General features: G+C 36.5%; 1 protein-coding gene across 6 annotated transcripts in view; it reads right to left on the bottom strand.

Annotated features, from left to right (window-relative positions):
* PPP1R12A (protein phosphatase 1 regulatory subunit 12A) overlaps window positions 1-16868 on the bottom strand; it is a 149685-nt gene that overhangs the window by 80740 nt on the left and 52077 nt on the right. For all 6 annotated transcript variants that reach the window (XM_044227561.1, XM_044227560.1, XM_044227559.1 and 3 more), the window contains exon 3: window positions 89-207. In XM_044227561.1, the coding sequence (XP_044083496.1) occupies window positions 89-207 (119 nt within the window). The remainder of the gene's footprint in view (window positions 1-88; window positions 208-16868) is intronic.

Here is a 16868-nt window from a genome sequence, read left to right as displayed (position 1 = left end):
AATGATTATTTTATTGAAAAAGTCAAGTATCATATTCTTTCTAAAACAGTTTTAAACATTTCTTCCATTTAGGTTGCTTTTACATTACCTTGCCGATTAACTTCATTTTGAAGTAGCTCTTCCATTGCTTCCTCCTCAGCAATATCTAATGGTGTGTCTCCTTCACTGTTGACAGCTCCTACATGTGCTCCCTGACCAATTAAAAATCTGTAAAAGGAAAAGGAAGACAGTTAAGCAATGACAGTATCATTAAGACTAAAAGCATACTAAAAACACTAATGTTTTTAGCAACACTAAAAACCAAGGATAGATGCATTAAGTTTTTAAAAAGTAGGGCATGTTTTCTTATATGTCCCAATTTTTCTATAATGTACAAACACTGCCTTACTAATACAAAAATGTTATGTAATGATAATTAGAAAGTCTTCCATAGGATCATTTCAGATCGCCTCCACCAATATTTTTCATTATCTTCGTATTGACTGGTTTTCTAACTACTGATCTCCATGCTTCCAGTCTGTCATCTGCAATAGTTTTTTTTTTTTTTTTAAAGATTTATTTATTTGAGAGAGAGAGAGGGAGAGAGAAGGAGAGAATGTGCACCTGAGCAGTGGGGCTACAGAGGGAGAGAGAGAATCCTCAAGCAAACATGCCGCTGAACTTGGAGCCCAATGTGGGGCTCAATCCCAGGACCCCAAAATCATGACCTGAGCCAAAGTCAAAGTCAGACGCTCAAACAACTGAGCCACCAGGTGCCCCATATGCAACTGTTCTTAACCGGGGATATATGGACTAAAGTCAGAAGGCCATTCAACTGATGCAGATATCTTAAAATACTGTTTATGATCATCACTACTTTGAAATTAAAGTAACTGTTTGATCAACTATTAGGTTTCCTTATTTAATGTGTTACTAAAGAAGCACGTATATAACTATACCATAAATGTGTTTTCCTAATATTTTGAAAAATGAAACCCAATAGAACTGTTTTTTTTTTTTTAAAAAAAACACTTTGTATTTTATTTTCTACATCCAAAATAACAATCCTGAGAAAGTATCCAAAGGTTTCACCAAACTTGACAAAGGGATCCAGATACAAAGAGGTGGGAATCTCTTTTCACTGCATCAATTAAACATCTCCCAGAATCTCCTATTTAAAATGACTGGAGTCAAAAAAAAAGAAATAAAATGACTGGAGTTAATTTCCCACTTAAAAATCTTTGCATGGTTATACTATACTAAGAGAAAACATACCTGGCCCTCAATAAGCTGGTTTTGTCTTCTTTTTCAGCCTCATTTTTCTTCTGTCTTGTACCACACTTTAGGATCCAACAATAGAGAACTATGCTTACAGTGCCAGACTAACCCATGCTCCTTTGGCATCCCTGATTTTACTTTTGTATATGTAAAGAATGGACTTTTTACCCTCTATGTCCCTAACCAACTTAACTCTTATTCATATATATTTTTTTATAGACTTCATAAAAATATCTCATTATAAAAATAGTAAAAATGCCCAGAGTTTAAAAAAAGAAAAAAACAAGAACACTTTTATATCTATCCTTGTACTATTATGTGCCCTCATCAGAGATAAAAATACCAACAATATTTTCTTATTAACTTTCTATGAATTTGTATGTATGGATATAAACATATGTACAGTCACTTTTGATGTTCTTTTTTGAAACAAAAATTAATGAAATTATTTTCAATGTACAGGAATACAATACATTATAATAGCTGAAAAATATTCCACAGTATGGCTGAATCATACTATCATTTCATACCACCTCCTAGTAGACATGTTCTTAAATGGACAATTGACATTATCAATCTTTAAATATTTTCCCAACATGATGGGGATAAAACTTTATTTCCTGATCACACAAGAGGTTGAAAATATTTGGATATGTGTACTGGCATTTGTATTTTCACCTCTTGTGAACTTATTTACATCTTTTGCTAGTACTTCGAATGTGTTCATTAATTTAACAAATATTTATGGGATGTTTTTATGGACTGAATGTTTGTATCCTCAAATTTCATGTTGAAATCATAACCTCCAATGTGATGGTATTAGGCGGTGGGACTTTTGGTCAGTAATTAGGCTTAGATGAAATCGCTCATCACCCATGGGTGATGCACCCATGATGGGATTACTGCTCTTACATAAGAAGGAGACACTAGAGCTCACTGTCTTTCTGCCAGAGGACACACAACAAGATGGCAGCTATCTGCAAGCCAGGAAAAGGGCCCTTGCAAGATACAGAACTGGCCAGCACCTTGGCCCTTTCATTCCTGAGTCTCCAGAGCTATGAGAAACAAATGCCTGTTGTTTAAGCCACCCAGTTTATGGCATTTTGTTATCCCATCCAAAGCTAAGACAGGTATCTAGTCTGTACCTAGTACTATGTTACATGCCAGGAATAATACAATTGTAAGCAAAACAAACAAAGAACTTTCCTTCAGAGAGTTTATAGTCTAGTAAAAGAGATTATTCAGAGTTAAGATTATTGTAAAACTTTGTAAGTCTTATGACAGAGAATTTTGGAGTCTCTACAAGTAAATAATAGGATAATCTAATTCAGTTAGATCAGGAAAAGTATTCTCTGAAGAATATGTAGGTACTAACAAAGACAATGGAAGGAAAGTGTGTTCCAGGTAAGAAAGAACAAAAGGTACTGAATACCCGGTGATAGTTAAGGATGTATGGCCCACAAGGGCCTCGTTCATTTTCCTGAAAGAACTGATCAATCTCTATGCATATCTGTCTCTCTTAACACCCCCCCAACAGTCAGTGCCTACTTTTCTGAGATGTCATATGATCAGGAATGTTTCAAAAAGATCACTTTGTGCAGTATGGAAAATAAATTACAATGTACAAAGAAAGTAGACAGATCAGTTAAGGAGCTACTGCAGTAGTAAAAAAAAAAAAAATTATGTTGGAAGCTTGAATTTTATGGAAGAAATGGATGAATTCCAGAGATACCCAAGGAGATACTGGGAAATCAGCTAGATATGAGAAGTGAGGGTGAGGAAGGTATCTAGGATAAATCGAAGTTCTTGATTTGTATGATGTGATAGATGAATGGTGGCACTAATTAATGATATAGAGAAAATGAAGTTATTTCCTATATCTGACTAATAGCTATGCTACAAATATTTCTACCATACTGTAACTGCACTTAAAAAAAAACTTTTCTATTTTGTTTAGGTAGAAATCATTCATAGGATATAAAGACTGAGAATAAAAGGAGTACCTCAGAGTAGCTCCAGTGCTTGCAGCAGGGGGTAGCTACATGGGAAGCAGAGTCTCAAGGCAATACCAGGTTGAAGCCAAATACAGACAATCCAAAATTTATATAAACAGGAAGGATGTTAAGAGAAACTAACAAGAATAAAGTCCCAAAACTACTGGCAGGAAACAGAGCCTGGAGTAATTCCTGAGCCAAAAGTTAAGGTATATATGTATGTACTCATATAATTCACAAAATCACCTGTACTCCAGGACTATCATTTGCAAATACAATTTAAAAAAAAAAAAAAAGATGTATAAAGGGGAGCCTGGGTGGCTCAGTGGGTTAAGCCTCTGCCTTCGGCTCATGTCATGATCTCAGGGTCCTGGGATCAAGCCCCAAATCGGGCTCTCTGCTCAGGAAGGAGCCTGCTCCCTCCACACCAACCCCCCCCCCCCCGTCCCCACCCCGGCCTGCCTCTCTGCCTTCTTGTGATCTCTCTCTCTCTGTGTCAAATAAATACATAAAATCTTTTTTAAAAAATAAACAAATGATATACAAAAATAAAGAAATAAAAATCCCATGGCATTAATTCTTCGCTACAATGAATAACCTCAAAAAACCATTCAAAGACTGGCTGTGTGAAAAACAGCACAAACATCTGGGTTCTGTAGACTTTGAGTCAGACTCCCAACTCACCCTCTTGACAGCTGTGTGACATTCATTAGAACACTGGAAGCCTAGTCTATAGGCAAATTACAGGACTGTGTGAAATTTAAATAAGTTAATGTCTATAAATAAAATTTTATCTTTTAGCCCATCATGCAAAATCATCACAGTTAGAAAGCAATGTTTAAGACAAGGTGAAATAAAGTAGCACAGATTTTCTGGAATACCAGAATTTTACTTTGAGGGGCCCTCCAGATACTGAAAACAGAAGGCTATATTTCCTTCAGAACATAAAAAGCACGAGAGTATTATAAGCAGCTCATGTGACTGCTAATTAGGAAATATTATTTAAGATTACTTGGAAAGAAAAAAGCAAAAATTTCACATAGAATATCCCAAATTGAAAGTCAGAAGACTGGGCTGTTTCTCAGATGAGTAGTTTTTTTTTTTTTTAATGCTTTAGAGTGTTTTTTTTTTTTTAAAGCAGGTTTTATTGCCTTAGCAATGGTTAATGATTTCCTCAAGCGATACAAATGAGGCCAACATAGAAGATACCTGTAAATGATGAACTTCTTCATAAACTGTAGAAATGAAAAATGTTATTTCTCTACACCAACAAGACAGAAGAAAGAGAAATTAAGGAGTCAATCCCATTTACAATTGCACCTCAAACCATAAGATACCTAGGAATAAACCCAACCAAAGAGGCAAAGAATCTACACTCAGAAAACTATAAAGTACTCATGAAAGAAATTGAGGAAGACACAAAGAAATGGAAAAATGTTCTATGCTCCTGGATTGGAAGAATAAATATTGTGAAAATGTCTATGCTACCTAAAGCAATCTACACATTTAATGCAATTCCTATCAAAGTACCATCCATCTTTTTCAAAGAAATGGAACAAATAATCCTAAAATTTATATGGAACCAGAAAAGACCTCAAATAGCCAAAGGAATACTGAAAAAGAAAGCCAAAGTTGGTGGCATCACAATTCCGGACTTCAAGCTCTATTACAAAGCTGTCATCATCAAGACAGCATAGTACTGGCACAAAAACAGACACATAGATCAATGGAACAGAATAGAAAGCCCAGAAATAGACCCTCAACTCTATGGTCAACTAATCTTCGACAAAGCAGGAAAGAATGTCCAATGGAAAAAGGACAGCCTCTTCAATAAATGGTGTTGGGAAAATTGGACAGCCACATGCAAAAAAATGAAACTGGACCATTTCCTTACACCACACACAAAAATAAACTCAAAATGGATGAAAGACCTCAACGTGAGAAAGGAGTCCATCAAAATCCTTGAGGAGAACACAGGCAGCAACCTCTTCGACCTCAGCCGCAGAAACATCTTCCTAGGAACATCACCAAAGGCAAGGGAAGCAAGGGCAAAAATGAACTACTGGGATTTTATCAAGATCAAAAGCTTTTGCACAGCAAAGGAAACAGTCAACAAAACCAAAAGACAACTGACAGAATGGGAGAAGATATTTGCAAACGACATATCAGATAAAGGACTAGTGTCCAAAATCCATAAAGAACTTAGCAAACTCAACACCCAAAGAACAAATAATCCAATCAAGAAATGGGCAGAGGACATGAACAGACATTTCTGCAAAGAAGACATCCAGAGGGCCAACAGACACATGAAAAAGTGCTCCATATCACTCGGCATCAGGGAAATACAAATCAAAACCACAATGAGATACCACCTCACACCAGTCAGAATGGCTAAAATTAACAAGTCAGGAAATGACAGATGCTGGCGAGGATGCGGAGAAAGGGGAACCCTCCTACACTGTTGGTGGGAATGCAAGCTGGTGCAACCACTCTGGAAAACAACATGGAGGTTCCTCAAAATGTTGAAAATAGAACTGCCTTATGACCCAGCAATTGCAGTACTGGGTATTTACCCTAAAGATACAAACGTAGTGATCCGAAGGGGCATGTGCACCCGAATGTTTATAGCAGCAATGTCCACAACAGCCAAACTATGGAAAGAACAGATGAATGGATAAAGAAGATGTGGTATATATACACAATGGAATACTATGCAGCCATCAAAAGAAATGAAATCTCGCCATTTGCGGCAACGTGGATGGAACTAGAGGGTATCATGCTTAGCGAAATAAGTCAAGCAGAGAAAGACAACTATCATATGATCTCCCTGATATGAAAAAATGGTGATGCAACATGGGGGGCTAAGGGGGTAGGAGAAGAATAAATGAAACAAGATGGGATTGGGAGGGAGACAAACCAGAAGTGACTCTTAATCTCACAAAACTGAAGGTTGCTGGGGGGAGGGGGGTTGGAAGAACGGGGGAAGGGTTATGGACACTGGGGAGGGTATATGCTATGGTGAGTGCTGTGAAGTGTGTAAACCTAGCGATTCACAGACCTGTACCCCTGGGGATAAAAATATATGTTTATAAAAAATAAAAAATTAAAAAAAAACCAAAAGAAGTGAAAAATGTTAAACTGCCAGGTTCACTGAGATTTATAATAATCTAGCACCTTGAGTCAATAAATAATTTTGGACAAATTAACTGAACAGACCTCAAAATCAAGACATGATCCCAATGGACCTTTAGAAAATTATTTGTACATGTCCTAATTTAAAAATCTGACAAAAAGTGTAAAATTCTTAACCAAGTTAGGTGCAACTTGGATATGATATGTTACATAAATTTGCAGGAATCTATCTGGGTTAGAATTATTCAACATTAATTGAATTTGGAAGATAAATTTTGACAGTCTCTAACAATTGTCTTGTTTTATGAGTTTTGTCAAAAACCAATCCATAGAAGAAATTATGAGAAAGGGAAATAGTTTTTATTTAAAAAATTTGATCTTTTAAAATATTGTCTTTAAAGTAGAAGCTAATGAGCACACAGTGATCAAAGAGACAAGGAAGAAGAAACTCCATCAGCAAGAGCTGAATATATTTAGTGTCCAAACTTATTGTATATTGACTTTTTTATTCAAAAATGAATCTTGAAAGACCAGAAAGTCAACATAGCCTTAAAAAGGAAGAATATTCTGTCACACAGATAAACCTCAAGGTCATTATGTGCTAAGCAATATAGGATTGTTACAAAAGGACAAATACTGTATGATTCCACTCTATAAAGTATCTACAGTTGTCAAAACCATAGAAACATAAAATAGAAAGCTGGTTACCAATGGCTGAGGGTACAGAGGGGAAATTAGTGTTTAGCACATACAGTTTCAGTATTACAAGATAAAAAATTCTAGAGATGATCTGCACAACAATGTGAACATATTTGACACCGCTGAACTATACACTTAAAAATCTTTAAAATGGTAAATTTAATATCGTGTGGTTTTACAATAATTTTTTTAAAATCATAAAGTCAGAAGAATACCACTGGAATAGCTGTTTCTTGAAAATCAAAATAGGTTCCTCAAAGCCATCTAATGACACAGAACTATGAACTACCTGAACTTTTCAAAGATGAGTAAGTAGAACATTACATTATTAACTTAAGAAATATATGCTATTTTCCTTTAGTAGTCTGTGAGCAACAAAAATCTTAAAATAAGTGTAAACAACCTTATGTATCTTCAGTGGGAATGCACTTTGCTATTTCATTCCTGAAGTTCTATACCACGATGAAAAACAGCTAAAAACAGCTGTAAGAATCCAAGCAACAGCTCTGACATGGAACCTCTGAACAGCTTTATTAAAAACAGCAGTTCTTCATTCAGCACTTGATAAATGTTATACCAATTTCTCCAGGTCTCCATGAGAAATCTGGTGTCATTTGAATTTCCCTTCTTAAAATAGTTTTTCTTTCTACTTCAAGACTTTTGTCTTTAGTTTTCAGAGGTTTGTATGATGTCTTGGTGTAGAGGGCTTTGTTTTATTCCTGTTTGGAATTTGCTAGGCTTTTTGAATCTGTAGGTTGGTATCTTAACCATCACTTATCGTTTCATTAAATATTTTTCCAGTCATGCCTTCCTTCTTTTCTGGGACTCTAACAGTACAAATGTCAGTTCCTTGTTATAGTCCCATTAAGTCTCCGAGGGTTTATTCATTTTATTTTAGTTTATTTCCTCTCTGTTGCTAAGATTTGGTAATTTCCGTTGATCTGTTTTTCGGTTCACTAATTCTTTCTTCTATCCCCTCCATTCTACTCTTGAGCCTACCCATTTTTATTTTGGTTATTAGACTTTTCAGGTCATTCCCATTTGATTCGTCTTAGTATCTGCTATTTGCACAGTTTCTTTTTGCTGTGACTTTCAATTTTTTCATTGGTTTCAAGCATGCTTATAATTGCTTTTGAAACATGTTTATGATAGCTGCTCTATAATCTGTCAGATAATTTTAAGAGTAGTATTTCTGGCAGTTCTATGTTAGTCTCATGTTGGTCTCTACTGATTGTCTTTTTTCATTCAATTTGGGAATTTCCTCGGTGTGACAACTGATTTTCAACTGAAATCTAGACACTCCGAGTTTTATGTTAAATGACTGTAGATCTTGCTTAAATCTTCTATGGTAGCTGGCTTTGTTTGGCTGTGCTATAGCAGAGGAAGCTGTGGAGGTGCCATTTCATTACCACAAGGTGGGGGTAGAAGTCTAGGCTTCCCACTCAGCTCCACTGACACCAGAGATGGGGTGGTGGCTCCTTGTTACTTCTAGTTTACCACGAGCCTTCACTGATATCTCCCTGGATAAGAAGGGTATGAGTGTTTCATTATTACTCCCCATGTGGCCTCCACTGACAATAAGGGGAGGGAGGTAGGCATCTTTACTGGTAGGTGGTGGTGAAAGTATTCACTCTCCACCCAAGGAAGGAGTAGTAGTAGCTGGCTGGTATCTACTACAGGTGGGGGTAGGGCTAGTTAACCATTTGACCAGGATTAAAGTCTGGGCTAGCTCTGGCCTAATATGACATCAGTGCGGTAAGACTACTGGCACACCTCAATATAGCGTGGTAAGGGTGGAGGTCTACACTCCCTACACAGTCTTTGCTGGTGAAGGCACTGGTGAGACTAAGCTTCGTTTTCCCTGTGGACTTTGCCTGATTAAACAGAGTGGTTATTATTATTTTTAAGTTTTCTGCCTTGCTTAAAGACTGGGGAGGGCACCCCTCTCCCAGTACTTGGCTAAAGAGATTAGGCTTTCATTGGGACTTTTTCTTTTTTTGGTGTGCCCATTTGTGCTTCTGGATTATCCATGTTTTCAGTTCAAAGAAACATGAGGAAAAAGAAAAGCTAGGAAACGCTCTCCTGTGGGTCCTGTGATGCCAAGTCATCATGCCTTTTCTACCCCTCAGAATCTTATGTTTTATATGCAATATTCAGGGTTTTTATTAGTTCTTAGCAGGAATAGGGAAAACCATGTCTACTCTATCTTCCCAAAAGCAGAAATTCTTCCTCATTTTTAATGTCATATTTCAATGTTTAGAACATTGGCAATTTTAACCTTAATTTTTTAAAATCTGTCAAAACCCTAAAGGCAAAGTATTATCTTCATATATAAATCATTTTGTTAGGCCAACTGTTAGTCCTGATACCTTGCCAAATACTTTGCTTAATTCCTGACATCAGGGTTCCAGAACTGTCATAGACATAATTAATTATGCCAATAGCAAAAACCAGGCTAAGAATATCTGTGAGAGAAATGAATCTATTTGTGAAACTGGGGACTATTTTCCAGTTGTCTAGGAACCTGGATTATCATTTGTTTAAAAAAAAAAATCAGAACGTGGGAAAGTATTTAAATTCCTCTATTCTCTTTGTAAAACCACCTTTAAATATAGGAAATCCTCAAGATTCTCTCTCATTCCCTGTTTGTCTCAATTACTCTATACCTATTTGATGATGCACTGACTCCTGAAAAGGCATATTTGTTTATTAAAATCAATTATATGCACTACTGTCTTACTTTATTATTGCAACTTTCAATCCTCAAAGGCAAAATCCTACTCACTATGCAACAATTCTGAAGTGTACATTTCCTTCACATTTTAAAATCATGGAAATCTTCTATGAACAATCAATGTTACAACCCATGATGTCTTACAATGGCTATTGGCCAGGTGGCAGACACAATATGGTTGTGATTATCTGTCCCCATGTAACCTTGGTCACAGCTATTCATACTATTTTAACTTCAGTCAACTTATGTGCGTAACGGGTACCCTATTTGTTGAACTTAAAATGTCTTCTTGGATGTCATCTGAAACTTTTTGTTGATACTTTCCGGTAAAATCAAGAAAGCATTGAAATCAAAACTTGAAGAATGCATACCAATGGCTTAAAGTAAAATCCCAAAGGCAATAAGTGAACATTCTTTAGTAACACTGCATCAATTACACTCTAAATTCCATAGAAAATAATACTGTTGTGAACAAAATCTAGGTGATTAAACACACATACAAAAACATACACAGTATCACAGTTTCATTTTTTAACCTTTTTAAAGTTGGTATATAAAATAATCACACTGTGTTACAACAATGGCATCTTAGGCTTCATGAAATCCAGTACATGCATTATAAAAACATCCAATATATTCCTGGCTTCCTACAGCACCATTTCCATTAGCATCTCAAACAGGGCCTATTTTTTTTTTTTTTAATATTTATTTATTTATTTATTTGAGATAGAGAGAGCATGAGAGAGAGCATAAGCAGGTGGCAGAAGGAGAGGGGGAAGCAGGCTCTCCACTGAGCAGGGAGCCCAATGGAGGGCTCCATCCCAGGACCCTGGTGTTTCTTGGCCTAAGCCAAAAGTAGACAACTTAACCAACTGAGCCACCCAGGCACCCTCAAAGAGGCATATTTAAAACCACATTCCACTACAGTCTCTTCTATGCTTCCGCCAGTCTTGCTCTTTAGGTCTCTTAGTAAGTTTAAACGCATCATTGGCTAATCACAAAGGATAAACGAGGGCAGAATAGTGTACTGGTTTAAAGGACAGACTTGAAAAGTCAGACTGACTAGGTTCACATCCCAGTTCTGCCATTTACTCTGTGTGATCACTCTGACTCAAGTTTTCTCATCTATAAAAGAAGAATTATCATACAGGTCAACCATCACTCATCCAAACCCAAAATTCAACTTTTCATATTTTAGAAAGATAATATTGCAGATTATGTAAAAGCCCCACTGAATCTGAGGCAGCACTTCATAACCAAACTCATTAATATTTTTTAAAAAAATGAACATATATTAATGGGATAAACAAAGACTATAAATAGTCTTATATCAGTTTAGGTCATGGTTTCCTGCCAAATGAGCCTATACCCAAATTTACAATTAGTTTGTCATTTTTCCAACTTTTGGGGGTTTGTAATTGTGCATATAGACCTGTGGGGTGGTGGAAACAACATATTTTCATGTGATTTTTAGGGTAACTGAAATTATATACTTAAAGGACTTAGAGCAGTGACTAGCACATATCAAACACTCAATGAACATTAGCTATTACCAGGCATTATCACCACCTTTTGATTTTTCCTCCTATCTCACTACGCATATCCAGTGAATCACAACCAAGCCTTACCAGTTCTGTTTTCCAATTTCTCTCAGGTCTGCCCCACTTCCAATTTCTGCCAATAATACTAATCTGTGAAAAATAGTTTTCCTAAAATACAGAGTGAGGATCATTCCCTAAAAATGCATCAGCACTAAAGGTCAACCTTAGCAAGGCATACAAATTCCTCTATGCTATAGACTCAGTTCATTTTGCCAACTGGATCTGCTACTCTCTATATACCACTAATGCTCTTCTTCCTGAAAAACTATGGCTCCAAAAAAACTCTTCTTATCCAATGGAATCAAAAGGAGTATTTGCTTGGTTAACCAGAAAGGCCAATTAAAAAAACAGGGAGTCATAAAATATAATATATAGATATGAAAATAATTAAATGTAAATAAGATATTTATATCAACACAGAAGATACTGTGGAGAATGTCTCCAATGACTTAAACCTATGCTACCTTTCTTGCATAAACCATACTCATAATACATTTCCTAAGACCTCCAAGGGTTTTTAAAATGAAGCAAAAACTTGAAGTCAACAGGAGAGCAAAATACACACTCCCTCTGGATCTTTTACTTTCAGCCCTTCATACAGCACATCCACATCTACTTAAACAGCAATTATATATATAAAATATTTATTTATTTTAGAGAGTGAGTGAGTACAAGCAGGGAAAGAGGCAGAAGGAGAGAGAGAGAGAGACTATCAAGCAGACTCCATGCTGAGAGCAGAGCCCCATGCGGGGCTCGATGGAGTTGAGACTCCCATCAAGATGGGACCTGAAACTAAATAAAGAGTCGGACACAACTGCTGAGCCACCCAGGTACCCATCAGCAATTATATTTTTAAGGCTTGCCTTTATCAAGTCTTTCAAAGTATTTAACTTGGTTACAATAGTAATTTTCTTTTTTTGTACATATTTCATCAGTTTTGGGCTATCTAATTAAATAATCAGTAACAAGTTCAGAGGCATTTGGGTGGCTCACTGGGTTGGGCCTCTGCCTTCAGCTCAAGTCATGATCTCAGGTCCTGGGATCGAGCCCTGCATCGGGCTCTCTGCTCAGCAGGGAGCCTGCTTCCCCCTTTCACTCTGCCTGCCTCTCTGCCTACTTGTGATCACTCTCTGTGTCAAATAAATAAATAAAATATTTTTAAAAAAATCAATAACAAGTTCAGAACACACCCAATTAACTTTTGGTAGGCTCGTAATCCAATCGGTGAAACAGAGTAAGCAACCTTAGTAGAAGTAGCCTATTTGTTGCAATGTTCAGTTTTAACAGCTTTACAGGAAGCAGTCATTATGTTTTAACGAAGAAGTGGCAAATGCTAGTTAATACAGTGGAGGCCAGTTAAAAGAACTTTACCATATATTATTTCTCACTCATGAATAACATGACTTTGTTCAGAGAGCTCCCAACTCTCATAGGCATAAAACCCTGCTCACTGTTTAACATAACAATTAACGTCATCTCCTCTAGAATCATTCTCTGCCCTAATCAAAATCAATCACTTCTTTCGGAAACAACAGATGTTGGCAAGGATGCGGAGAAAGGAGACCCCTCTTATGCTGTTGCTGGGAATGCAAGGTGGTACTGCCACTCTGGAAAACAGTGTGGAGGTTCCTCAAGATGTTAATAACAGAGCTACCCTATGACCCAGCAATTGCACTACTGGGTATTTATCCCAAAGATACAGACATAGTGAAAAGAAGGTGCACATGCACCCCAATGTTCATAGCATCAATGTCCACAATAGCCAAACTGTGGAAAGAGCCAAGATGCCCTTCAACAGATGAATGGGTAAAGGAGATGTGATCTATATACATAATGGAATATTATTCAGCCAATAGAAATGATGAATACCCACCATTTGGATCCACATGGATGGAACTGGAGAGGATTATGTCAAGTGAAGTAAGTCAAACATAGCAAGACAACTGTCACAGGGTTTCACGCATATGTGGGACATAAGCAATAGTGAGGAGGACCAGAGGGGAAGGGAGAGAATCCAAAGGGGGAGAAATCAGAGAGGGAGATAAATCATGAGAAACTTCTGACCCTGAGAAACAATCTGGGGGTTTCAGAGGAGAGGAGGGAAGGGGGTGGGGTTAACAGGATGATGGGTATTGTGGAGGGCATGTGCTGTGATGAGCACTGGGTGTTATATTTAACTAATGAAACAATGAACACTGCATCAAGACTAATTATGTACTATAGAGTGGCTAACTGAACATAAAAAATAATAAAGTGATATGGAATGAAAAAAAATAGCATAGGATGTGGGCTGCCCACAAGAAGAATGATCGGATGTGTTTCTTTCACAGTGGGAGCAAAGTTTGTGCTTGCAGCTTTAATTCCTTGCTGCTTAAAAGACTGGGATTATTATAGTTATGCAAGGGGGATGGACTGGGAGATGAGAATGGTCATTAAAGGATGTGTTTTGCTTTTTAAAATGGGAGACGGTTGAACTGTATCACAACTGTGTAAAGTGGAGGGAGGCATAGCCTGTATAAATCACTGTAACTTAAAAAAAATCACTTCTTCAGTGTTCCTTGTACATTTGTTGGTCCCTTTATTCTATGTAGTATTAGTTAATTAACTTCACATGTATCTGTAAGTTTGAGATTAGGAACGGAGTTGTAGCCATTTTTATCTCTCACAATGCCTAACACTACTTACGAGATGGTTGTGATACAATGAAAAGAACATCAGAATTTGAGTCCTGAGAATGAAGTTTCAGTTCTGATTGTAAAACGGAAGTTAACAGTGAACATTCCCATACTGTTCTTAAAAAAGCAGTGAGAATGTATATGAGAAAATGATTTTTACAGTTTTAAGCAAACACACCTCATTATATTATAGTAAGATATAAATATCTCTTATATAAAATTTTAATATTTTTGTAGGATCCTAGACTTAGTTTCACCTTCTGAGACTCCTAATCAAAATACACCGTCTGCTTTAGACAAAGTATCGTTCTTGACAAGAAATATGTAAATAAAACCAAAATTCATGAATTTGACAACTCTTCTTGAAGCTCAAATATCCACGTATCAAAGTGTGACATGACTACTACTTTACTATCCTCTTGTTCTTCTCATCTAGTTACATTTACTTTCATACCAGATGACATGACAGTTTTTTTATAATCAGGAGAACCAAGAGCTCAGCTATTTTTCACTAAAAGCCATGACTAAATACAGTATTTTGAAAAATATCAATTTAACTAACATTTACTGAATACTAAATATGCTACATATTGTACCAAGTGTCTTATACACATTCTCTAATCTTTATAATAGTCTTATAGGAGTAAGTATTTTTATTTTATAGATGAGGAAAAGAGGTTCAGAGAAGCTGCAAATCTACCTAAAGTTAAGAGCAATTCTGGCTTCTACTCTGAATGCATTATGAATCCACTGGAAGGATTTGAATAAAAATGTGATGTCATCCTACTTGTATTTTAAATGGATCATCCTGGTTGCTGTGTGGAAAACAGATGAGGGGGGGAGGTGGCAAGAGGATGGTTATAATTAAAATTGTTGCAACTATAATAATTCCAGTGAAAAACAACACTGTCCAGGATCAGGAAGAAATTAAAGAGGTGATGAAAATAGTCACATACTGTATATATTTTGAAGGGTAAGCCAAGACAAATCTTGAGGATTATATTGGATGTTTATGGAATAAAGCTATAATGAAGAAAAGTCAAGCCATAACTAAGCCATCACAAATATTTAAAAGTTATCATACTCTTAAATAGCTGATACTTTAATGATCAAGTGACAAAGCTCATGAAACTTTTTCCATGCTGTAAATAGGACCATGAAAATGTCACTGAATGTAATCCTACTAGTTTTTTTTTTTTTTTAAGATTTCATTTATTTGAGAGAGAGAGAGAGAGACAGCGCGTGCATGAGAGAGAGCCAATACAAGCCAGGAGGGGGATAGGGGCAGAGGGAGAGGAAGAAGCAGACTCCCAGCCCTATTGTGGGGCTCAATCCCAGGAACTTAAGCTGAAGGCAGATGCTTAACTGACTGAGCCACCCAGGCACCCCCTACTAGCATTTTATAAGGATATAAAATCTTCAGTAATAGTGGCTTTGAAACTACTCCAAACACAAGGAAAAATGCATTAAACATACTAATTATGCACTATTCCATCCTATATCAACTAAATAATGCAAGCTTTATACAGGTCTAGTTTTCTCTACTATTGAAAATTTTTATGGCAAACACCAAAGCTACTCAAGATAAAAGCACTCCTAGGAGTGCCTAGGTGGCTCAGATGACTGATCTTCCAACTCTTGATTTTGGCTCAGGTCATAACCTCAGGGTCATAGGATCAAGACCTGCATTGGGCCCTGCTCAGTAATGAGCCTGCTTGGGACTCTTTCCCTCTTCTTCTCCTTCCCCTCTGTGCCCCTTCCCCTGCTCATGCATGAAGCTTCTCTTTCTCTCTCTCAAATAAACGAATTAAATTAAAAAAAAAAAAAAGAAAAAGAAAAAGAATAAAGCAAGCACTCCTAAACATCTGTGATAGAAGCCTAAAAAAGGAAAATTGATGAAATTAAAATATAAAAAGATATCAGAATAATCACATCAATAACCAAAAGATTAATAAAACAGTTTACTAAAGTCATTCAAATAAATAGCATTCTTTGGCCAACTAAGAAGAAAAGGCTGTATAAACTACAATGACATACATACATGGAGTAATAAAACCTAAATAATGAGAACAATGAGAAATAGATCTATATACCCCACCATATAGTGATCTCCAGAATAGACTGTTAAGAGAAAAAAGCAAATGAAGAAATATGTATATGGTATTCTATCATTTACCTACAAGAGGAAATCATATTTTCAATGATACTTGTATTAAAAAACAAACTGGGGGAATGCCTGGGTGGCTCAGTAGGTTCAGCTGCTGCCTTCGGCTTGCGTCATGATTCCAGGGTCCTGGGATCAAGTACCAAACGGGCTCCTTGCTTGGCGGAGAGTGTGCTTCTCTCTCCACCTCTGCCTGCTACTCTGCCTGCTTGTGCACTCACGCGCACGCACTCCCTCTCTCTGATAAATAAATAAATAAATAAAATATTAAAAACAAAAACAAAAACAAAACCCAAACTGGGGTAAAATACAAAATTTGCAAAATAATGTGGAAGGAAACAGGATAGATAGAATTGCCATTAGAACTCAGTATTTTATGTAAATTATAAAACAAAATTAAATTAAAAAAAGCAAATTTTAAAAAATAAATAAAATTGAACAATGAACCTAATAGTATATCTAATTGGTGGCATAACCACACAGAAAAGAGCTATTTCAAGTGGTTTTATCACTTTATGATGGTACATGTGAAGTGGGATACCTTAAGGACCAAACGAAATGCCCCCACACAAAACTTCAAACTGCTTTCAGTAATCGTATTATTGTTGTTAG

This window comes from Neovison vison, chromosome 12, assembly GCF_020171115.1.
Source record: "Neovison vison isolate M4711 chromosome 12, ASM_NN_V1, whole genome shotgun sequence".
Classification (NCBI taxonomy): Eukaryota; Metazoa; Chordata; class Mammalia; order Carnivora; family Mustelidae; genus Neogale; species Neogale vison.
This window is presented reverse-complemented; position numbering and strand designations above follow the sequence as displayed.